Source organism: Bufo gargarizans, chromosome 6, assembly GCF_014858855.1.
Source record: "Bufo gargarizans isolate SCDJY-AF-19 chromosome 6, ASM1485885v1, whole genome shotgun sequence".
Classification (NCBI taxonomy): domain Eukaryota; kingdom Metazoa; phylum Chordata; class Amphibia; order Anura; family Bufonidae; genus Bufo; species Bufo gargarizans.
This window is the reverse complement of record NC_058085.1, coordinates 33911303-33937165: the sequence shown is the minus strand read 5'-3', so window position 1 is coordinate 33937165 and position 25863 is coordinate 33911303. Positions and strand designations below refer to the sequence as shown.

Below are 25863 nucleotides of genomic sequence, written 5' to 3'. Positions count from 1 at the left end.
TATGATGCTGTAGCCATTTTCATAGGGATTTTATTACCAATTATACAAGTACATTGTAAGAACAGTCATTTATTTGCATTGAAATAACCCCATTCAGTAAGAAGCCCCGTTTATATACACACTAGTGTGAACACAGACATATATGGAAGCCTGACAAAGACATTGGGACCCAGTTCTAATCTGGAATGAGGATCCGCGCCTTTGCAAATCCCTCCCTGTCCCATCATACACCGCGTCCTGAACAGATACCATATAAAAGGAAGCTCCTCAACACTCACTGTTTGGCCACTGAGGAAGGGGTGCTGTTAACCCCGAAACGCGTCTGGTATCAGACAGTGAGGGAATAAGAATTGCGGTTCCAACATCGCAAACGCTGGAGGATTCAATAACATTCTCCCTGACGTGACATGGGATATCTTTTGAACCTGTAAGAGTACGGGATCGAACAGCTCAGCCCGCCTCCCAAGTCACATGACGAGTCACATGGGGGGGATCTGTAAACCACGTGGGATACTCTGCAGGTCCTGGAAGGACAAAGGAGCAATCGGATTTCACATTACAAGTTAACCGGATCGCGCTCTGCACCAGCGTTCTCCAGCCAGACTGACTGGTAACGTACAGCACTCCTAATTGGGAGCTTTTGAATACATGACGTATATTGGTTTGGTTGCAGTTGAGAGACAGTGACTACCATTTCCATTATTACCACGCACTATAAGTGAAACTGTCTGTTTGACGGACGTTGCATATGAAGCTCTTTGACTTCTAGGGTTTTATATAAGACTCTCAAATAAGGTACTAAGGAAAAACCAATTTCTGCGGGGACACATATGGATATGGATTGAAGAGCCTGTACATATCCGAATCTAGGCTCCATCTGGTTGCAATCACGGTTTATCACATGTTTTAATCAATTTTTTTATATTTATAATCTATATGGTACCTGCAACTTGGTGATAACTAATTTACATGTTTTTTACCTTTGTAACTTGGTGATATTATTTTAACTATTGCATATTTACGGTATATGTTTTTACCCTTGGATCATAATAAAATCTGACAAAAATATTTTTCCCACCATCTTTCTATTTGCTGCAGGATAGTGAGTGCCCCCCACAATTTTTCATTTTTAGAAATGTACCAATATTTATCTTAATCTCCTATATCTAAACCTTGCAAAACTTGCTTATGCGGTTTGTGTGGGGTGGGAAGAGTCCGTGGGTCAAGGCGGACATCCTGTTTTCCCATATTCATCAGGGTGGGGTGAACTGCCCATCTCTGTCTTTATACTATAAATCCGTGACACTGGCCCATCTGAAACCATTGTGAATTCGAGATGTCTCTAAAAAATGGGTTCAGATTGAACTTGGCCTATTAAGGGCACACAGCATTCGCACTTTCTTATGTTCCCTTTTATATTTTGGGTTCCACAACAATTCTCCATACTTAACATCCCCGATCTCAGCTGTGATATGGCTGTGGACTTAACCCATCCCTCCATACATGTTTTGACACCATAGAATTCATGGATATCCCTATATCTATTGTTGAGTTGTTTGTTCCAAACTTCTCAGCATCACCCTGGTCCTAGAAAGGCCTCCACTTCTTGAAAGATCTGGGTGTTACGCTACATCAATTCCACATTTTAGCTGGCAAACATAACCTGCTATCCTCAGAGCACTTCCAGTACATGCAACTTAGACATATGCTTAGCTCTGGGTTGATCCCCTTTGCTCAATCCTCTAATTTTCCATTATTAAGGCTATGGATCTCCAATCTTAACTCCAATTCCCACAGCATATCCTTTTGCTACAGAAATTTGCTAATGGAGGTAGGGGAAAAATTGGGGAAAATTAAAGACCACTGGCACCATGATTTAAATCAAATCTTTACTGATGATCTGCCCAGTTTGCAAATTTTTATAAGTGTATATCCCACTTGTAAACTCATCGAAATGTATTCTATAGATGATACCTCACACCGTGCCGCCTGTCATGTATTTTCCCCAACACATCAGATGTGACAGTGGAATTGGTCCATACAGTATATGCATGTGTGGTGGAAATGTGGATTAATAAAGAAAGTTTGGCACCAGATTTTTTCTGTATTATCTGATATATGCCAATTTCAAACTGTCCCAGACAAGTTCTCCTTTTTACATTCTACTATAGTTTCTCATGCATGCGTAGCTATGCGACAAAAAAATTGCGGCCAACTAGAAAACAAGAACGCCCATACATGTCTCAGACATTCTACAGTCCATTAATGAACAATGCTGGCACGAAAGGATGTCCGCCTCGGCTTTCAACGGGTCACGTCAATGTCAATCTAGATGGTAAGTTTGGATTGCTTCTATTTTTCATAAACCCCTTTGATTGATTGCTCTATTGCTTAATCAGTTGCGCAGTATTGTCTGAGAAATGCCATATTAGCTATTAGCAAAGACTACAATTTATGTAAAAACTGACATCTCGATTCCCTCAGGTTATTAGACAGTTTTCTTAGTCTTTTCATCTCTGTTGCATTTTGATGTAATCTGTATAATTGAAAAGAATACCATGATACCTGTAAATCACATGTTGCCTTATGTATACTTGATGGTATTTCAATAAAAACTAATGTTAAAAAAAAAAAAGAGCAGTTTGGAAGGTGACGAAAGGACTAGGACAGAGCGAACTCCAGACTTCGTCCCATGAGAGAACAGCTTTGTGGCTGATCAGAAGTTATAAGACTCTTCTCCAGCCTCGGCTTCCACTATTGTCTGGCTGAGATTTCTGGAGGTTCCTAGGCTCCAGTCCTGTCCATTCTCAGTGCAGCAGTCGGTTTCCTCTGGAGTTCAGGGTGTGCAGTGAAGAAATTCAATGGGGACAGGCTGACTGTCTAGTCTAACCTTTCATCATTTGTCCTTTGGCTTAACGTTGGGACAGAATCTAGTGCCAAAATTTGGTGAAAACTGGCGCCTCTTAAGCCATGCCCTGTTTCCCAGGAACAACACCATGCCTCCGCATTGGCCGAGGCGCTGTGATTATTTTTCTGGCTTACATTTTACATGAATATGTCTAAGGTGAGAATTTCCTAAATGCATCCTAAATGTGTCAGGTTTTGGTGCCAATTACGCCAAAATTCATACCCAACATAGAAAATGTGGGCAGTGGTTTATGTGAATGTGAGCTGTACTTATGCTTCCATGGATCCATTCGTATAACTAGAAATGACTGGGTCCCATAGCAAATTTTTAAATTCGCAGCCCCCACTCCTGTTGTTAATCAAAATCACTCTCTCAGACCAGGCCCAGCAGCTGCTCTGTCCATTTCATGCACATGTATACTATATATGATATCATTGTATAATTCTGTTGTAGAGACCCTGACAATAAAATCTTCTAGTCTTCCACCCGGGAGGGCCCCTTCCGACTACAGGTCTCATAGCAGCGGTTTCCCTGCTTCCACTGTACCTATGCCCCTGCATAAGTCCCTTCAGTTTCTTCACATTGCTGAAGTGATAACATTGGTTACAGTGATGTGTTATCTTATTATCTCCAGCAACTGTATTTTACATGGGATTTTGTAGGATTTTATATCGTCTCATCTCCTTTCCATTCAGGTTCCTACAGTATAGGATCCGCTCAGTGGAGATCTTCTATATAAGATCCTTCTCCTGATTGACCTGTCAAGGATGGATAGGGACAGGGAAAAGATGGTGGAGAGTATATTAAATCTCACCCTAGAGATCCTCTTCCGGCTTACTGGAGAGGTGAGAGATTCTGATGATGTTACATTACATCATCTTCTCTATGTTACTAACAGATGGACATGACTGGAGAGGTGAGGGACTCTGGAAATGTATGGAGTGATATTTATTACTGTGTCTCTCCATAACCAGGACTACACAGTAGTGAAGAAGACCTCTAGTGAGCGCTGTCAGGACCCTGTGTCTGAAGGACAAATCAATAGAGAGAAGATCCTAGAACTCACCAACAAGATGATTGAGCTGCTGACTGGAGAGGTGACACTGCTGGGAATGCTGGGACATTATACAGGAACGCTATGAAGGGATCTGAGTGATGACTGTATCATTGTGTTGTCAGGTTCCTATAAGGTGTCAGGATGTCAGCATCTATTTCTCCACAGAGGAGTGGGAATATTTAGAAGGACACAAAGATCTTTACAAGGACGTCACGATGGAGGATCACCGGCCCCTCACATCACCAGGTAATAGACCTGACTAAGTACACAAGTCATTTCATTATTTGTGCATAAGGGATGAATTCAGTCACTGGATGTGTTTCCTCCAGTTAAGGAAGAGAGAAGAACACCGGAGAGATGTCCCAGTCCTCTTCTTCCACAGGATGGTTCAGAAGAACATCACAATGTCCCACAGGATGATCAGGTAGATGGAGATAAGGTGTCATGAAATGTCCCCTATGATCTGTAGAAGGCTGTGAAGATCTTTTGTTCAGTCTTGTTTTGTCCACCAGTATTATATGTTTCATCCGTGTATAATGATGGTGGAGATGGCAGGATTACAGCTGACCATAGACATTACATGGTGTCTTGATCGGAGAATACTAGTTGTAAGGAGAAACCAACAGGTTGGATTTATACAGGAGACCTGCAGATATTTGGTCAGATAACTCCTGCTGTCCTGTCATTTTGGTTTTCATTGTAGTTAATAATTTTTTTCTGATTAAACCTTCCACACGACTTCTCCAACCGTCTGATCACTTTTAAAATATTTCTTTCACAGCTTGTGAATCCGGGTGAAGATCTGAACATTATATATGTTACAGAGACACATGTGAGGGGTGATGACCAGAAGATAGAGGACATTCCTACAGATAACCACCCAGGTAAGTAGCAACCACTAAGTAAAGCAGAGAAGACTCACAGATTCTACCCATTCACTGGATACAATAACCGTATGTAGAATTTTTCCCTAACTTTGTATTATGTCAATTTTTTTGCTTCATATTCTACCCCTTTCAGCTAAAAAGGTGACAAAGTTATAGGCGATAAAACATTCTGTAGATATACAACATAAAGCCAAACCCCCCCCCCCCCCCCCCAAAATAACCTGCCAGGGCAAGATCTGCTTCTGTTGGGTTCAGTAGTGATGCTGCAGATAGTGTAGACAGAGCTCTATGTGAATACCTCCTGTCTGACACTTTTTCTACCCAGTGTCAGAAGAATAAAGCATTGCCATGTGCAAGATCTGCAGAACTAAAATAAGCTGTGGCTGTTAATACACAAACATGGGCACCATGGATCTATTGCAGCACATGATGCCGCATCACCAGTTACTGTGGGAAATTACAGCTGGTCGCCAGGTAGAGCAACAAGAGTGTCCTTCTTCTGCCACTCTCCCGGGCCACAGCCATGCTGCATCAACTCAGTCCTTATCATCCTCATCATCACTTACTGAATGATTGGGGGAATGTTTTCCTCCTGCTCCTGAAAGGGTTGCCAATTTACCAGGAAACACTATTCACAGCTTACCGCACCTTTCTGTGAGCAGACACCTTCCGCCTACGTGTCTGACCAGGAGGCTGTTATCTGCCCCCTGCTGAGTCACCTTATTTTGCCATTTCAGTACCATATCAGGGTGAGGGCTTAGTCCATATATAATGTTTGGCTCTATTGTGCGTTATTTTCCATGACTTTTTTAAAATAATTGTTGCCATGTACATTTGCATATTCAGTGATCGTATCGTGTAGGATGTTTTGTATCTTTTTCTGTGAATTTTGGATAAATGTATGTTCTTGGAGGAGCGGCACCTTCAAGTGTGAATGTGCTCCTATTATCTGGGGAGCAGCATTTTTGTGCACTTTTTGCCCCGCCTATCCCACTGGCGACCTTGATTGGGTGGTACATATAGGTGTACATGCTCCTTCTCTTATTGGATGCTTGATTCACAAGAGGTAACTAGGAGCAGCACACTACATAGAATTATTATATACAATTAGTCATACAGACTACTAGATGCCTTGTCATTTTTACCATAAAACTTAACTTTTAATGTTAGTTATTATAAATCTTCTTACTGACCATTAAATACTATAATGTTAAAACTATCAGTTGTGTCACCTTTAGTGCCTGACACAACACCCTGTGCCGCTCCTGGTCCCCGCACCGCCACTGCTGCTTCTCCCCGTGCACGGAATCCGGTGTCGCGGGAAAGCAGACAATGGCAGGTGGAGAGAGGGAGGAGCCTCCCTAGCATCGCAGGTGATGCTAGGGAGGCTCATTCCCGTCTGCCTTTGGCTGCTCCTCCCGACACCAGATGTTTTCATCCGAGCACAGTGAGAAGCAGCAGCAGTGGTGCGGGGACCAGGAGTGGCGCAGGGAGCGGGTTAAGTATATTCCCTGTGAGTGGCCCGACATATGGGGGAGGGGCAGTTTATAGTATTGGATAACCCCTTTAACGATACTTGTGGCCTAACTAACTGACTACAGGCCTGGTCTCAGTCTCCTTGGCGTCAAAACTGTGAAGTACGTGCACGATTAGTCTTACCCACCCGGGTCTGCTCTGTATAAGCTGGTGACTGTGGACAGAACAAGGTGATAAAGGGAGGATTTTGCTTACTGGAAATTGGAGATTTTCTGTCTATCTCGGTCTTCCAACCCTTTTGTTCCGTTCATAGACTGTCTTTGTTTCCTAAAAAACTCGCTTATTCTGTGTATTATATACACCTTTCCCAGGGGCGTAACTACTATAGCGGCAGACCATGTGACTGCTATGGGGCCCAGAGCAAGAGAGGGCCCAGTCCTAGTTAGGATCATCCGCTCTTCTACTGGAGGTGAAAACTTGGTCAGGACTCAACCCTCTAAAGCAGGGGTCCTCAAACTTTTTAAACAGGGGGCCAGTTCACTGTCCCTTAGACTGTTGGAGGGCCGGACTATAGTTAAAAAAAAAAAAAAACTATGAACAAATTCCTATGAAAAACGGGAACAAATACAATATTCAAAATGAAGAACAAGTAAAGTTAAATCAACAAACTTGCCAGTATTTCAATGGAAACTATGGGCCTGCTTTTGGCTAATGAGATGGTCAATGTCTGGTTACATATTTGTCACTGCTAGTCGTAACAAGTGATGCAAGTGTGCATCAGTTAGTCTAGATCTGGTTGGAGATTTCAGATGTTTCATTTTGGGAAAAGTCTGCTCACAGACATAAGTGCTGCCAAAGATGGTTACCATTTTGAGTGCATGCTTCCTGAGATTAGGATATGTCTCAGAGGGGAGAGATGCATAGAAATTAGGAAGGCTGCTTGACTTGAATGCGTCTTTCAGAGAGTCACAATTCTGCAGTTCAGCCAGTTCCATTTGGTAAATTGTATCCACATTTTCAATGCCAATAGAAAATGGGTTATGGAAAAGCTGTATGTCCTGTTCATGGAGATGAAGCTCCTTAAATCTAAATTGGAACTCCTTTTGCAACTTTTCCAGTGAATCCATACATGTTTGTTTGAGAATGCAACCAATGGTTTTTCCGCTAACAGGTTTTGAATTGTGGGGAGATGGCAGAAGTTTTCCTCCTTTACTTCTTTGATGAGGAGGCCTAATTTTACTTCAAATGCTTTCACATGTGATTGCATATCACGGATGAGCTTCCCCTTTCCTTGATGTTGCACATTGAAACTGTTGAGTAGCTCTGTTACATCTGTCAGAAAGGCAAGGTGCCATTTCCATTCTGCATCATTGAGCTCTGGTACTTCTTTGTTTTTTGAAAGCAGAAAAGCTGTAATCTGTGGAAGTAAGTCCTAGATACGTTTCAAAACTCTCCCTCGACTCAGCCACCGGACTTCTGTGTGGTACAGAGCATCTTCCTAGGCAACATTTAGCTCAGACAGAAATTCCTGAAATTGTCTGTGCTTTAGTGCATGAACTCTAATGAAGTTAACACAAAATACCCAAATTTTCCCACTTCAGTGATTTACCACACAGCGCTTGTTGGTGGATGAGGCAGTGTATGGCTTTTGGATGAGAATGGTTATGTTTGTCCATCTCTTGTTTAATGCGAGCAATTACTCCTTCATAAGACCCCACCATTTTAGGAGCACCATCAGTTGTCATACTGGCTAGTTTAGCCCAATCCATCTCCACACCATTCACAGTTTGGCAAAGCTTTTCATAGATATTCTCTCGTGTAGTTGTTCCTTTGATGTTTTGCAGTGTAGCAAGCTCTTCTGTGACTTTGAAATAGTCATTCATCCCACAAATAAAAATTTGAAGTTGTACAGAATCACGAACATCATTGCTTGCGTCAAGTGCCAAGGAAAAATAGGAACATTTTTTTTTGCTGAGTTTTGCAAATGCTGATGCAAATTGTCTCCCATTTCTTCAATCCTTCGTGTAATTGTAGGTCCTGAAAGACTCACTGTACTAAATAAATCAGCCTTCTCTGGACACATCTCTTTGGCAACAGAAAGAAGGCATTCATAACAAATTCTCCCTCCATGAATGGTCTGCCAGTGCACGCTATTAGCTTGGTAACTTGAAAACTTGCTTGCAGTGATGAAATATTTAGCTGCTTCTGCTTCATAAAAGTATTTTGCTGAGTTGTCAGTGTATTTTTCAGTTTTAATATTTTATCTGTTCTCACTTCTCCGACCAAGCAATCATATTTATCTTTATGTTGAGTTTGATAGTGGCAACACAAATTGTATTCTTTGAACACAGACACTATATTCTGGCATATCAGACACAGCTCTTTCCTTGTACTGCATGAAAAAGTAATCATAAGTCCACTGTTCTTAGAATATCCTACACTCCGAGTCAATTTTTCTTTTTCTTGACATCATTGTTTCCTAGGGATTCCAAATTGCTATTAGTAAAATACCAATATGTATATATATATATATATATATATATACACACAGCGCTACAAAAACAATATACCAGCAATAACTTTGCCCACACAGATATACAGACTGCACTGCCAATCAGTGCAGTCTGATCAGTGCCCATCAATGCAGTGGGAGAGCCAGTCAAGCGCGGCCAGGGGAGGGCTGGCAGCCTTAGGCCTGGGGGGGGCAAGTCCTGTCAAGTGGCCCATTGAACCATTCACCAGCGCAGCCCAATGAGTGATTGCCACCACGGCCCAATCAGTGCCCGCCACCTCAGCCCAATTAGTGCCCGCCACCAACAGCCCAATTAGTGCCCGCCACCACAGCCAAATTAGTGCCCGCCACCACAGCCAAATTAGTGCCCGCCACCACGGCCCAATTAGGGCTCGCCACCGCGGCCCCATTAGTGCCCGCCACTGCGGCCCAATTAGTGCCTGCCACCGCAGCCCAATTATTGTCCATGGGATGTGGGGCTCATCTTGTGCGTCAGGATCTGTCTCACCTCAGCCTTGATTGAACAACCTCTTTAGGGGAGGGGGGGTGGGGGGTTGATGTCAACTTTTTCCAAGCTGCCTCTGCTCTTGTTGCTCAAAACGACTGTGCTATGATGCTCTGTCACTCCCTCTCTCTCTCCCATGAGCCAGCGCCTGACATTCACTGCCCACAAGTTACCGTGCACGTCACATCCAGCCGGCCCCTCCCACATGCCCCCTCTCCCTCTTCCACCAATGATAGGCTGGCTGCCAGACCATCCGTCTCTTATGTTGGAAGAAAAAAGTAACGATAGGCAGCGGCGGTGTGGCGAAACCAACCTCGCCACTGGGTTTTGGAGGGGCCTGGTTGCCAGCCTCTTGCCCCAGGATTATGGCCCATTCTAACTTTGAAGGAGAAGACAGACCGTGGAATTCGGGAACCCCTGCCCGGATCTGGGTGATTTTTGGATATGTTGTTCACCCAGATCAGAGCTATCCATGGATGTATACATTATGAATGTATACATTATGGTGATATGTGGGGTTTTGAGGTGTTTTCTGTGTGTTGGGAAAAATGTGTGTTTTCTGTCTCTGAGTGATTAAGTTAGCACATTACGTTTGGTAATTCTATTTTGTTGATTGCGTCTCAGACAATGCCAGTGTGTTAGTTAATTGCGTCTCAGACAATGCCAGTGTGTTAGTTAATTGCGTCAAAGACAATGCTCATTGTATTTTGTTGATTGCGTTACAGAGAGAGGGAAGGGGGTTTTGTGTCCAATTGCTGGGAAAGTTTCAATACTGTAAATGCATGTGATTGGCTAAAATATAAACTGTCACAGTCTTCTACAAGGGCCCCAGGGAGAGTGTCCCTTGTTAGGAGACCTGCATAAAAGGCTGAAAAATAACCCATTAAAGAGTTCCTGTTTTACATTCAACATAGAGCCTCATCTCATGTGTGTGGGGATTGCTATACGCTGAAGATTTGCTATACTCCCCTGGCTATAACTACTAGCTTTTGTAGGAGCTGTTCCTGGCTCCTGTGGTGGTTTTGGTGTAGAGCGGAGTGCTTGGAGTCCTCGGGAAGCACTGGGAGCATCCATCAACGGATGTACCCGGTCGGGGTGCTAGGAGATCCGTTACATTGGTGGCAAGCAGTGGGATGGCGTCCTAGTAAGAGGAGAAGCAGCTCGGAGACACCGTTCATGGATTTACAAAATTGAGGGCAACGCTAGTATCCGTACAGCGCCCCTGGATACAGCAGGATGGAATCAACTAGTCTTCGGACAGCGTTCTATGATGAGGAGGAGGAGGCAGCCGCGGACTACAGAGATGCAGACAGAAAGGAAATCTGGCCCTGGAAAATGCCAAGCGGCGGCGAGGTGAGAGCCTCCCCAGCGGCTACAGAAGCGTTTGGCGATGCGGATGGGTCTCTTGGGAGAGCAGCCCCTGGATGAGTGGGTGACAGAACTGGAGAGCCTGGTATGGAAGGAGCTTTGGCTAGACAACGCCTACCAGGCACTCTGGTGGGATGTGATTCGGCACTCCCCCTGGATGGCTGAGCACGACAGACCCGAGGGTGAGGATTATGATGGCCCTGGCCTGTTGTTTGAGGCCTTTGCAGAACTGGAATTCGGAGATGCTGGAGAGTCCCGGTTATGGGATATCTATGACTACAGGGAGGCTATGCATGATTGGGCTACAGCGAGAGAGGTGAGACAAGACCTGGCATCTCTAGTGACAAAGGAGTGGGAGCTGGAGCAGGACTACCAATACTTCTTCAGCTCAATTCGGTCTCAAGATACACTGCAAGAGAGCTGGGTGGCCGTCGCAGACCTACAACCCTACAGCTAGGAAGACCCGACTGAAGTATCCCCTGCTTCAGTACCAGCTACAGAGGTAGGGGACCTCATAGACTGGTCCTGGGGGGAAACCCATAAGCAGGTGGAGATGGGACCGAGATCTCTCCACCGGCCCTACAGGGATGCTAGGCAGTCGGCCCAGATCCCCAACGGCAGCTGGAGTTTCAGGGAGTAGGGACAGTTGGTCCTGCTCCCCAGCGGCAGTATGTTTTGCAGGGAGAGGAGAGCATTGTCTCCATTCCCCAGCGGCAGTGTACCTTGAAGGGAGAGGAGACAATTGGTCTCTCTCCCCAACCACAGAGGGACAGAACCCCTAACTCCGATGGGGCAGATGGGACCGCAGTCTCTGCACCAAGCCTACCGGGATGCTGGACGGCCGGGACGGATCCCCCACCAACCCCGCAGGAATGCCAGGAGGAGGAGGTAAGTGATCCCTCCTCTCCACAGCGGATCCGCAACAAGGTCTTGGGGGCAGGATTCCCTGACCCATCCCAGCGGAAGAGCTGGCATCTGGGCAGAGCACAGTTGGCCTCTGCCCTCCCCTATCCTCTTGTCCAGAGCCTGACTCCTTACAGGCTACCCCAACGGAAGAGCTGGCATCTTGGCAGAGTGCAGTCGGCCTCTGCCCTCCCCTATCCGCTTCTCCAGAGCCGGACTTCCCACAGGCTACCCCACCGGAAGAGCTGGCATCTAGGCAGAGCGCAGTCGGCCTCTGCCCTCCCCTATCCTCTTCTCCAGAGCCGGACTTCCCACAGGCTACCCCAGCAGAAGAGCTGGCATCTGGGCAGAGCGCAGTTGGCCTCTGCCCTCCCCTATCCTCTTGTCCAGAGGCTGACTCCCCACTGGCTACCCCAGTGGAAGAGCTGGCATCTGGGCAGAGCGCAGTCGGCCTCTGCCCACCAAGTACCTACAGCTCCAAGCTAGAGAACACCAATGAAGCAAGGAGTAGAAGATGCCCACTCAACAGCTGGGGATGTACAGAACAGAGCCAGGCCCCAAAAATCAACAGGTCCATTATTTGGTTGTGGGGGGACTGCCAGACTAACTCAGGTACCGACCGGCGTGAGGTCAGGTATCCGGTTAGTCTTCCCTGGGAGGGGGAGATGTGTGGCGAAACCAACCTCGCCACTGGGTTTTGGAGGGGCCTGGCTGCCAGCCTCTTGCCCCAGGATTATGGCCCATACTAACTTTGAAGGAGACGACAGACTGGCCGCACAGCTTAAATCTGTGGAACTGTTTTGGGCAGGAAAGCCATGCTTGCGGCCGGCCAAATGTGACTTCCATGGAATTCGGGAACCCCTGCCCGGATCTGGGTGATTTCTGGATATGTTGCTCACCCAGATCAGAGCTATCCATGGATGTATACATTATGGGGATGTGTGGGGTTTTGAGGTGTTTTCTGTGTGTTGGGAAAAATGTGTGTTTTCTGTCTCTGAGTGATTAAGTTAGCCCATTACGTTTGGTAATTGTATTTTGTTGATTGCATCTCAGACAATGCCAGTGTGTTAGTTAATTGCGTCTCAGACAATGCCCGTGTGTTAGTTAATTGCATCAAAGACAATGCTCATTGTATTTTGTTGATTGCGTTACAGACAGAGGGAAGGGGGTTTGTGTACAATTGCTGGGAAGGTTTTAATACTGTAAATGCATGTGATTGGCTAAAATATAAACTGTCACAGTCTTCTACAAGGGCCCCAGGGGGAGTGTCCCTTGCTAGGAGACCTGCATAAAAGGCTGAAAAATAACCCATTAAAGAGTTCCTGTTTTACATTCAACATAGAGCCTTGTCTCATGTGTGTGGGGATTGCTATACGCTGAAGATTTGCTATACTCCCCTGGCTATAACTACTAGCTCTTGTAAGAGCTGTTTCTGGCTCCTGTGGTGGTTTTGGTGTAGAGCGGAGTGCTTGGAGTCCTCGGGAAGCACTGGGAGCATCCATCACCGGAGGTACCCGGTCGGGGTGCTAGGAGATCCGTTGCAGGTGGCAAAAACACCTGGCGGGCCGGATAAATGTCCTCGGCAGGCCACATGTGGCCCGCGGGCCATAGTTTGAGGACCCCTGCTCTAAAGGAACAACTTTTAGCAAATGAGGCAGTGGGAAAATGGCCCAAGGGTCATTGAAAAAGGTTTAGGCAGAAACCCTTTGATCCTGTTTAGGGGGCCTGGTTTCATACTTGCTATGGGGCCCTTACTTCTCTATGTACGCCACTGACCCCTCCAGTCCTTCATACACCTCAGGAGTAACATACAACCCTCACAGATACTTATATAGAAAAATAGTTTACTGGTAACATAGAGATGACAAAGCAATGGACATTACAAGAAGATGCAGATACAACACATTACATGGAGGACACCTCCACATACAGCTGCCTCCTTTCCTGCCCTCCCTGGTGCTAAGCAAATGTGGCTAATAAAGTGTATGTATATACAATATATCCAGATTCCTCCAATGTACTTTCTACTGGATCTACTCTTCTACCCAAATCACATCCAGTACCTGACCATTAGTACATGCACATACGGAGACTCATGCATAAATAGCATATATAATCTACTGGTAATACAATTGCAGACTACAAATATCTATATGTACACATATAAAGTCTACTGGGATATTATACTTATATACATACCCACATAAGCACACATAAAACTTAGCTTGCTCCTGAAGATCCAGGGGGGTTGCAGGAAGAGAGCAAGAGCACAAGTTTCACATAGGATATATGTTCCTGTGTCCCAACCCCCACAATGGACTCCACCCTATGACCACCCAAATATCTTCCGAGAGAATGTTGTCCAACTGCTTTCACTATGTGCCCTTCCTGCATTTGATATGCTAACAAGGGACACAATGACCAAATGGCTTCTGGCCATACAGATACCACTGAATGGGTGAATCTCGCTAAATAATATCAGTATATGCTATATCATATTTGTGTGGTCTTGGACTGAGGCTCGGGCTGAGAACCATATTTTCCTGTAACACAAGGGTTTCTCCAGCAAGCGTGTGGTATCACAGTGTCTGTGGCTTTACTCTTCAGCTCTCATGTGCATTCCTGGCAGCAATTCCCCTTCATCTGGACAAGATCAGGCCGTGGAGATGATCAGCTCCACTTGGCTGTAGCTCTGGTCCCTGAAGGATTCTCTTATGCCTGGATGTCAAGGGATTCTCCTCACACATAACTCCTGTAAACTTTCCCAGGCTGACTCTAAGATGGCTGCTGCTGCTTCACTTCCTTTTCCTAAATATAGGAATATGTAAAACGGAGTCTGTTGCTGTGCTTAGTAAACAGCGGCCTATTGTGGCCAAACAGCAGAATGTCAGTTCACATCATTTAACTTCATTTATATAAATACAATGTTCACACAATGAGAGCTGTTTCCTCATCTCACAGCTTCATGCCTTGCAATTTGGAAATTTGTATCTAGAAATGTTATGAAATGTTGATTTGATGTTAAAGGGCATCTGTCAGCAGCTTTGTACCTATGACACTGGCTGACCTGTTGCATGTAGGCTTGGCAGCTGAAGGCATCTGTGCAGGTCCCATGTTCATATTTGACCACATTGCTGAGAAAAATGAAGTTTTAATATATGCAAATTAGCCTCTAGGAGCAATGGGGGCATGTCCATTACTCCTAGACCCTCTGCTCTTTCTGTAAAGACAGTGAAAACATCATCACACCTGGCATTGTCCAGAGGGTGTGCCAGTTTCAGACAGAGCAGTGCCTCTAGGCATAACGACATTGCCCCGTTGCTCCTAAAGGCTAGTTTGCATACATTAAAACTTATTTTTTCTCAGCAATGCAGGCACATATGAACATGAGACTAACACAGATGCCTTCAGCTGCCAAGTGTACATGTAACAGGTCAGCCAGTTTCATAGGTACAAATCTGCTGACAGATGCCCTTTAAAGTTATATTATTCAATTACAATAAGATTGGTTTTGTTCTTGGCAGATGACTGTACCAGGAGTTCAGAGGGACGTGTGATAACATCCAATCATAAAAAAAATGCTATGGCTCAAGATACATATGAAGAACATATTATTATCCCACAGGTATCCTCAGCCCTTTACAAAAAAGATCTATCATCTGGTCTTGTTCAACAGGTCCGATCTTCTAATTCATTACAGTCTGGAACACAAAATAAAAGTCATAGAAGTGATGAACATCAAAGGCTTCATTCAGGGAAAAATACATTTTTATGTTCAGAATGTGGGAAGTGTTTTAAACATAAATCAGCTCTTCATAAACATGAGAGAATTCACACAGGGGAGAAGCCATTTTCGTGTTCAGAATGTGGGAAATGTTTTAAATATAAATCATCTCTTGATATACATCAAAGAATTCACACAGGGGAGAAGCCATATTCATGTCCAGAATGTGAAAAATGTTTTACTCAGAAGAAACTCCTTGTTTCCCATCAAAGAACTCACACAGGGGAGAAGCCATTTATATGTTCAGAATGTGAGAAATGTTTTACACATAAATCAGCTTTTCTTACACATCAAACAACTCACACAGGGAAGAAGCCATATCCATGTCCAGAATGTGAGAAATGTTTTTCTCTGAAGTCAAACCTTGTTCACCATCAAAGAATTCACACAGGGGAAAAACCATTTATATGTTCAGAATGTGGGAAATGTTTTAGACATAAATCAGATCGTGTTACTCATCAGAGAATTCACACAGGAGAGAAACCATTTTTATGCTCAGAATGTGGGAAATATTTTACTCAGAAGCAACACCTTGTTTCCCATCTAAGAAATCACACAGGGGAAAAACCATTTCTATGTTCAGAATGTGGGAAATGTTTTAAAGATAAATCAGGTCTTGGTAAACATCAGAGACTTCACACAAGGGAGACGCTGTTTATATGTTAAAAAAAAGAAGGTGGAAAATCTAATCTTGTTCTAGATCAGCAACTTCACAAAGAAGAGAAACCATATTCATGTTCAGAATGTGGAAAATGTTTTACTTGAAAAAAATATTTTGGTGCATAGCAGAAAATTCACACAGGAGAGAAGACATATTCATGTTCAGAATGTGGGGAATGTTTTTTTTTTTACTGAAGTCAAGCCTTGCTTACTATCAGAGCACTCACACAGGGGAGAAGCCATATTCATATTCAGAATGTGGGAAATGTTTTTCACCTAAATCAAACCTTGCTTACCATCAGAAAACTCACACAGGGGAGAAACCATTGTCATGTTCACAATGTGGGAAGTGTTTTAGAAGTAAATCATATCTCGTAATACATCAAAGAACGCACACTAGGGAGAAGCCACATTCATTTTCAGAATATGGGAAATGTGCTGCAGATAAATCAGCTCTTGTTAAACATCAGACAATTCACAAAGGGGAGAAATAATTTTAATGGGTCTTATGTAAAAAATGTTTTCACGTTCTTTTTGTGTTTCTGTAACAGACCTACTTTGTTTCATTGCTATCCAAGATGTTTGTTCCATGAGAAATACTGGGATATACACATTCTCATCTACTATATGGTGTCTTTTAGTTTCACCTGTACATTCACATGCGGTTTGTTATAATAAACTATTTACTTGAATATAAAAAAAGTTTTCACCAAAAGTTAGCTGTATTGGCATATCAAAGAAAATACTGATTTCGATTTTTATTTTTATAATTTTTTTTATAGGATTTCAATAATAAAACAATAATGTACAGAAAGCATGTGTGGAAATTTTCACATGTTGAGGGTCTAGCCAGAAGATGTTGCCCATGTCCAGATCAGTGTGTGTGCATTTCAGCCATTCTTATGTGGATCAGAACGCACTCTTGGACTTCCAGCATCAAAATGGTCTGCATTTGCCCTACTGGATCTGCGACGTTCCAACTTGCTGGAATACCACCTTTCATATGCTGTGCCATCTGTATGAGCAGTGTAAAGTGATGAATGATTTCATGAGTATATGATTTGTGAGTATAGACAACAGTGGCATCAATGATGTCATCCACCAATATTTATAATAGAGCAAATGCTGATGCGACAAGGGACAATGGAAGAAGAACAGCTTTCACATCTTGCTGGCTGCCCTGTAGCTGTTGGGGACCCACATGGAAGAAGTTATAAGAAAGAAGAAGTAGAGGAATATAATGTCCCATTCATGTTGTGTGATTTGTGATATTTTATGAGAATTTCATGTTGTACATAGAAGCAGGAGTGGTAGGGCTTCACTATTGAAGGCCCGTGCCCCTACTGTTTTACATTGCAGAGGACATTAGGGCATGTTTACTAAGCCTGAATTTTTATGCTGATCTTAGTTTCCCTCTTTCACTGCCAGTAGATTCGTTGTTTTTCGCTAAAATTTACGCCTTTTTCCAGTCTGGTTAAAAATGGGGACTTGCGACTATTTTACGACTAAGTCCATTAGTAAATGTGCCCCATTGAGTTTATGGAAAATCTGGCTATGATTTTTTTTTAGACTGAGGAGCACTCTCAGCCCTTTGACACTGAATCTTAATTTGATGAGCTGCAGAAGATTTTATTTTTTGTTTTTGCACCTTGATTTTCACTCTGCCTTTCTAGAACCATAACCTTTAAATTTTTCTGTCCTCTCTGTTCTGTTCAGCAGGGCAGGGATTAATTGCCTTGCTTGCTGTGTGTTAGTGTTTTGTGTTCCATGTAGAGGTCAATCCCTCTTTTAGTTTATGTGCACCTCTGGGTGCCGCAGACTAATGAGCTCAGCTATATGTTCTGTCAAACTCATAGCAATTGCTGTTGCTCAGCCAAGGGATGGGATACACAGACTGGTGGATCCCCTATGTCTACAAAGCTGTGTTATTTTAGACACCAGGGACTATAAAGATGAACTGGAACATCAATTAGCAGATACCAAAACATACATTGCTCTCAAACAAGATCCCACACCAAAAATTTGCTTTAAGATACAAACGATTCATTGACAAAAAAACATTCGATTTCCTTACCAACCACCACCCAATTACACCAGTCATATGCAGTTGTCATGAGTAAGTACCGGAATACAAGGGTCCGAAATGCGTAGACATACTTTTGCGTTTGTCTGTTGGAAGTTTTTACTGCACCACAAATAAAGAACCACTTGTTGGTCAAGAGCTGGATTTCGTACCTATTTCTTCAGTTCTAACACAGCCGTGTCCAGGCTGTAATCCGAGCTCACAACAGGTGGAACAGGTGAGAGCTGCTTTTTCCTGTGTCATAAGTCATATGTATACTACAGAAAATTCATAAATCCCTACAGAAATCCCCAGGCCGTCCCATTGTTGCGTTCATTGACTCCATCTTAGACCCCATTTCAGTTTTCCTTGAAAAAATCATGACTCCACTTACTCAGAAAGCCCAAATCATTTATACCTGACATGAACCATCTTTTGACAAAATTAAGAGCCCTGTTACCCATGCCACCAGACAGCATCCTAGTTACTCTGGATGTCAATAGTCTGTATACCAGTATTGAACGTGACAAAGGCCTTTTCTCTACCAAATACCTTCTTGAACAGTCGACCCATGACCACAACACCATCCGATTAGTACTCAAACTACTCAATGTTGTTCTAAGAGACAATTTCTTTCTCTACATCAATACTTTTTACCTTCAGACACGCAGGACCGCAATGGGCATTAATGTTGCACCCTCTGATGCTAACGGATACATGGCACACTTCGAAGAAACACATATCTATGCCCTACATCTCTTAGAGCAACAGGCCGTTTGCTGGTTCAGATTTATTGATGACTTTTATTGCATTTGGAATGGTTCAAACAAAGCAAATAACATGGGGATAGGCGCTAAAACAAAATAATAATGTCTTTATTAATTGTCTGAATAAGAAATAAGGGGTATCAACCGTCAGTATAATGTGCAAAACTGACTTTAACAATTGTGAAAACACTGATATATACCAAATAGCACCACCATCTGGATTGCCAGTGTAGTCTCACAAGCTACTAGCATAAGGGGCTCATTCAACCACAGGGTTCAAGATGTGTATCCCAGGGTGAAAGGTATCAAGGGGATGTATTGGTATGGGAATTTCACCAAACACCACTCCAAAACAGTGAGAGCCAGCGCGCAGACTCTCACTGCACTAATAATCACAGGTGCTGGACTATGGCAGAGCAATAGCATTCACTCCAGGTGGATTAAAGGAGCAATGGTTGCCCTGACATGTCCCTTATTGGCAACAGCTCAACGCTGCGTTTCCATGCATTGGGAATGCATTTCATCAGGAGCTATGTGGCCGCGGCCATCACAGTGCCGGATTACATGCACACTAGCACGCAGCACCTCAGCCTAGAGGTTGCTAGCTCAGGCAGGATAGTGACTGTTTGTAAAGCTCCGTACCTCACACTAGAGGAAAACGGTGCTAGGCAGGGATCTCTATCACTGTTTGTTTGTCCATTACCTCGGTTATTAAAACAACACTGAGGCTCTGGGCTCTAGTATTAACCTGGTGCACATAGCTCCTGATGAAATGCATTCCCAATGCATGGAAACGCAGCGTTGAGCTGTTGCCAATAAGGGACATGTCAGGGCAACCATTGCTCCTTTAATCCACCTGGAGTGAATGCTATTGCTCTGCCATAGTCCAGCACCTGTGATTATTAGTGCAGTGAGAGTCTGCGCGCTGGCTCTCACTGTTTTGGAGTGGTGTTTGGTGAAATTCCCATACCAATACATCCCCTTGATACCTTTCACCCTGGGATACACATCTTGAACCCTGTGGTTGAATGAGCCCCTTATGCTAGTAGCTTGTGAGACTACACTGGCAATCCAGATGGTGGTGCTATTTGGTATATATCAGTGTTTTCACAATTGTTAAAGTCAGTTTTGCACATTATACTGACGGTTGATACCCCTTATTTCTTATTCAGACAATTAATAAAGACATTATTATTTTGTTTTAGCGCCTATCCCCATGTTATTTGCTTTATTGTATTTATAGGCGTATATTCAATATATCATTTTAATTTATTCCATTTGGAATGGTTCCTAAACCTCTTTCACTGAATATACACAATATCTCACAAATATACTCAAAAACATTAGATCAGAATCACAGTTCACTTTAAACACTGACCCTCGTTCCATTAGCTTCCTTGATACCAGAATCCTAAAGGACAACATGGGTAACATGCATACAGACTTACGGTATATACCAAACAAACTGACCGGAATGGCCTTTTACTCTATTCCAGTTGTCATCCCAGTGCCACAAAAAACTCTTTACCCCGCTTCCATTTCCATCGCATCAACCGTATATTCTGACCCACATGCTCAACAGACACCTTCAAACAATGGCCTCTAAGTTTATTGAGATGAGCTACCCCAATACACTTCTTACTAAAGAAATGTCCAATACCCCACATTCCAAAAAAAGAATAGAGAAACTACTGAAGGCGTTCCATCCATCCACACCTACCATCCCCTGAAGCCAAAAATCCAACAGGTAATCAAAAGACATTGGCCCTTTTTTGAAAGCCTATTCAACCCTTCCAAGCCCCACCTTTGATGTGCCTTAAACGAGCACCCAATCTTAGAGACAAATTGGTTAAAGCTGTATTGGCATATACACCAACCCAAACTTTTCTCCAGACACAACGACATGGCACATTTCCATGTCTACAGTACATTGCAGTTGCTGTTCCAACGTGATCAGAGAAGATCACATCACTTACCCTAAGGATAAATCTTTCCCCATAAAAAGGTTTTTTCACATGTGATTCATCATTTGTCGTATATCTCATCAAATGTCTATGTGTTCTTTTGCACATGGGTGAAACCACACAATCCATACCAGATCGTATTATCAGTCACAAGTCTACCATCAATTGTAAAAAAAAACTGGTTTCCACTTCTATATAACTCAACTCAAGTTTTAGGTTATAGAACAAGTACATCGCCCACGACGAGGCGGTAACCATCTACGCCTTCTAAAAGAATGTGAAACATAATAAATCTGCACATTACAAAGCCTAAGCCCAAAATGCCTTAACCGAGATTTTCAGTTACACTTTTTATATTCATTCGTAACATGTTGTTTTCCCTATACTAATTACTCAATTTTGCTTTTTAGACTCATTGATCCTCCTTTGGACACCTAAGTTAGTACGCCCCCCAGACCGGCTCTTACCTACTTTCTCTGACTCCCTAGAATTTTCCACATTTTCTTCTCTTCCTATCCTTTTCCTTTCTCCCTCTTTGTCTTTCTCTCAACCCTTACATTATACTTCCCCTACCTATCTTCTAATTTTTACTTTATACACGTTTCCCCCTTTTATTTCCAATCTTCACACACCTCACTCATTTCTTAACCCTCCATTTCATAAATTTTTCCCCCCTTCCTTACCATCATCTCACGTGTTAATTTTTATTTCATTTCATTTGCTCCCACTTCACACTGACACTTTCTCTCTACACATACTTCTATCACCTCATTACATTCATCCTAGATGGACCTTTATGACACTTACTCTCCCACACCACCTTTTCTCATTACTATTATCTATTCCCATCCATCAGGAGCAAAATCTCGCTCGTTCACACGAGAATACAGCCCAGCTTTTGCTCCTATACAGGAGGGTAATCTCCCGGGATCTCGCCAGATGTCGCTAACGGAGCTGCCGCTCTGCCCCTACATAGACGCCACACTTGGTGTCCCCACCACATACCAGGCATCATATGTGCATTTTGCTGCAGCGCCAATTCGCTGTACTACAGTCCTATGTAACCTTCAGTCCTATGTAACACCAAAGGTAACACAGTGATACATCTCCGTGTACAGATACTATAGTATATGTTACCTGCAGTCCTATGTAAAACCACAGGTAACACAGTGATACATCTCCGAGTACAGACACTATAGTAGATTTTACCTGCAGTCCTATAGCTGTTACTGAGACATGGTTCAATGGGAGTAATGACTGGGATATAACAATACCAGGGTTCTCTCTATATAGAAAAGACAGAGAAGGCAAGAAAGGGGGAGGGGTGGCCCTGTATGTGAAAAATAGCATAACATTTAAGTTAGCAAGACCAATTTAGAATCAGTTTGGGTCACCTTGCAGCTTGATCATCATAAGGTAACTCGTGTAGGTGTAATATATAGACCACCTAGCCAAGTCAAAGAATTAGATGATCTACTAGTTGAGGAAATAGCTAAAATGACATTGAAAGGGGAAGTTATCATTATGGGAGACTTTAATATTCCTGATGTAAATTGAAAAACCAAAATAGCTAGTTCTGCCAGGAGTACAGATATTCTAAATTCCCTACTAGGATTATCTCTACAGCAAGTAGTTGAGGAGCCAACCCGGAAGGAGGCCATTTTAGATTTAGTATTCACAAATGGGAATTTGGTATCTGATATTACTGTAGGGGAAAGCTTGGGATCTAGTGATCACCAGTCAGTGTGGTTTACTATAAGTACAGTGACTGAGTCACACCACACAAAAACAAAAGTTTTAGATTTTAGGAAAACAGACTTTTCTAAAATTAGATTAGTGGTATACGAGTCCCTATCAGACTGGAACAGTTTAATGTAGTCCTGGAGAAATGGGACTACTTAAAGGGAATCTGTCACCTGCTTTTACCATTTTAAGCTGGCACCATCGCTATGTTCACTAAAGTACCTTATTTCCAGCAGTCTTCTTTTTACTTTAGTTCGTTTTGTAGTTTTGATATAAAAGCGCTTTTTATGTCATGCTAATGAGGCTACAAGGTGCCCAGAGGGGCGTTTTTTTCCTTCTCCGGTGCCCAGTGACGCCCCCCTGCAGTGCCCAAGAACGCCTCCTGATCATCAAATAACCTCCCACAGCCTGGAAAACGGTTCCACCCCCTCCCCACGTCATAGTCTACCTTATAGAAATGCCCCGTCCTTCCTGTCTGCGGCCAGAAAACTCGCGCAGGCGCAGTACCGCCTGCGGCCTGCGCCTGTGCCATCATCAACCTCCTGAGGGCAACAGCGCTCAGGTTACATCACTGGGCTCAGCGCATGCCCAGTGAGACTTTTGAGGCTGTTGCCCTCAGGAGGCGGAACCGTTTGCTGGGCTGTGGGAGGTTATTTGATGATCAGGAGGCGTTCTTGGGCACTGCAGGGGGGGCGTCACTGGGCACCGGAGAAGGAAAAAACCGCCCCTCTAGGCACCTTGGAGCCTCATTAGCATAACATAAAAAGCGCTTTTATATCAAAACTACAAAACGAAATAAAGTAAAAAGAAGACTGCTGGAAATAAGGTACCTTAGTGAACATAGCGTTGGTGCCAGCTTAAAATGGTAAAAGCAGGTGACAGATTCCCTTTAAAAGTGAGACTATTGAAGGCAACAGATAATTGCATTAGGCTTGTCAGTAAAAGCAAAAAAAGGAAGAGACCACTGTGGTACTCAGCAGAAGTGGCCAAAATCATTAAAAACAAAAAGATAGCATTTAGTAATTATAAAAATAAAACAAAATATTGGAAGGACTAAAAGGTCTCTTAAAGTTAGAACAGCAGAACATCTAACAAACATTAGAAATGGTTATGAGAAACATTCTCTGTCAAGACACTTAAAATGAATGCACAACAAAGACCCAAAAGGACTTACCTCTGCCGCATTAGAACAAATAGAACGACATTGGAGAGGGGGCGAACACATCGCAAGAATGTCAAGGCGGAATCCAGATAGATTTTTGAATTTGGCAGTCTTTTACCAGACGGGTTTGCCTGATGAACATGAAATTTTTCGGCTTCCTTTAATTTTTGGCTGGGTGCCCCTTACCGATGGAGGATCGCAGTCAGGCTGTTTACCAGTACTGCGATCCTTTCTTGGTGGAGGGCCCCCATCCCATATACACCGCTTGAACACATCGCTTGAATATACTCAGTTTCTACAGGCCAAGTTCGATTCCAACATAATAAATAGATTACAGGGGTTAACATACCCCTTCACATTTTTCCAGACATTTTCCCTATCCATTTATATATTACAGAGGAATCAGAACTTACATTATAGAGGAATCAAAATAACATAGAATATATTAATATTCATCCTATCCTCCCCTCGAGATGGGAGATTAAAAAGACTAATCAATAAAAAAAAAAGTAGGGAGACACTTTTATAGTCACCTTCCTATTACTCCTTATACCCATTGGGCCAGATTTATCACGACTCTGACACCTCACTCCACTTTAACATATGGCTAAAGTCAGTTTTAGCCAAGTCAGATTTATGATCGGCCCTTTAAGACTGTAATAAATGTGGTTTGACGGTAGCAGTTTATCCGTCAGTAAGCAGCTTTACAAAAGTCGCACATCTTTACGAAAAAGTTGCACGTTTTTATGAAAAAGTCACATGTTCTATTAAAAAGTCTCATAAGATAAGCATGGTCCTCACTGGAGTGAAATTGCGACTTTTTAAATAGTCCCAATAGTAAATCTGCCTAGAGATTCATTTACATAAGACAACACGCCCACTTTTAGAAAACTGGCGAGCATAGTGCAGAGCAGAAAAAAGTCGCAAATTTTTGCGCAGTTTAAGCGATTGCGCAAAAATTTGAGACTTTTTCACTCCATTATTCTGACTTGAGCTAATGATAAATCTGGCCCATTATGTTCCATTGAATGTATTTTTGACACTGATTATATATATATATTTTTATTTTTTATTTATTCATTAATTTTTAATTTGTTTTTTAAGGTTAGCAAATATCATTCTGTAAAATAACATATCAGATGCATGTTATAGCTAACTAAAATACAATAGACTATAAAATGCATTAATACGTGAAAAAAACACATGAAAAACTTATAAGAACTGCATTGCTATAAGACAAAGTAATTTGTATCCTTAAATCCATGACGCCGTGCGCTTCATGCCGCTGCTGCACTACAGTAATACACTCATATAGATCATACGAGTGTATTACTGTAGTGCAGCGGCGGCATGAAGCGCATGGCGTCATAGCAACCAATGACGCTGTGCTCTCCTGCTGTCAGCAGAAACCAGGCCAGCATACCAACGACCGCTCATGGCCGCGGAACACGGCCGTGTGCATTCGGCCAAAGACTAATTACGGATTTGATATACAATTCTCTACCTAAAGACTGGTGAAGTGCTTCACAGAAACATACTACAGACAAGATATGTGGTTTTGAGAAATATTCACTGGATGGAGGAAGGGGAATTAACTGCCTGATCCCCACTATGACTGCGTTGGAACAGTTCCCCCGTAACACGTGGGACGCCGAGCGCACGCTGCCCAGATCCTGCACTACAGAGCTCCGTAGTAACTCCACGGGACACCGACCATACATCGCTCAATCCTTACACTACATTGCACTGATTGAGGTAAGCGCACTATATTAACAACCACGTGGGACGCAACAAGGGGATCCTTGCCTCATCTAACAGTGAGTACAGATTATGGATAACATATAATAAATTGCACTATGAACTATAGTTGAATTTAAATACACACAAGCAGTACTTACTTCAGAAACAGCAATCGGAACTTTGTTTACATCTCACCTAAAATAAAGTCTGATTACAATAGACTTTACAACTAACTATAATAATAAGTACTTTTAATACAATGGACATTTCAGGACTTTAATACCATAACAACTGCAGCATACTACTGTCATTAAACAGCAGTCCATTTCCTAATAAGCAGCAACTTATATCTGGATGCTGAAGTG

The 25863-nt window shown here is 43.1% G+C and overlaps 1 protein-coding gene and 2 long non-coding RNA genes across 3 annotated transcripts; all 3 read left to right on the top strand.

Moving 5' to 3' along the window:
• Positions 1-507: 507 nt before the first annotated feature.
• On the top strand, positions 508-3930 carry LOC122942338. Its single transcript, XR_006390542.1, has 4 exons — positions 508-610; positions 2172-2335; positions 3604-3753; positions 3883-3930. It is a non-coding gene; the product is annotated as an uncharacterized LOC122942338 (long non-coding RNA).
• A 14-nt stretch (positions 3931-3944) lies between these two features.
• LOC122942339 lies at positions 3945-4351 on the top strand. The gene is made up of 3 exons (XR_006390543.1): positions 3945-4005; positions 4088-4211; positions 4295-4351. It is a non-coding gene; the product is annotated as an uncharacterized LOC122942339 (long non-coding RNA).
• A 441-nt stretch (positions 4352-4792) lies between these two features.
• On the top strand, positions 4793-16793 carry LOC122942336 (gastrula zinc finger protein XlCGF64.1-like). Its single transcript, XM_044299897.1, has 2 exons — positions 4793-4849; positions 15141-16793. The coding sequence occupies exon 2, from the start codon at positions 15200-15202 to the stop codon at positions 16064-16066; it is 867 nt and encodes a 288-aa protein (XP_044155832.1). The 5' UTR covers positions 4793-4849; positions 15141-15199; the 3' UTR covers positions 16067-16793.
• Positions 16794-25863: the final 9070 nt, after the last annotated feature.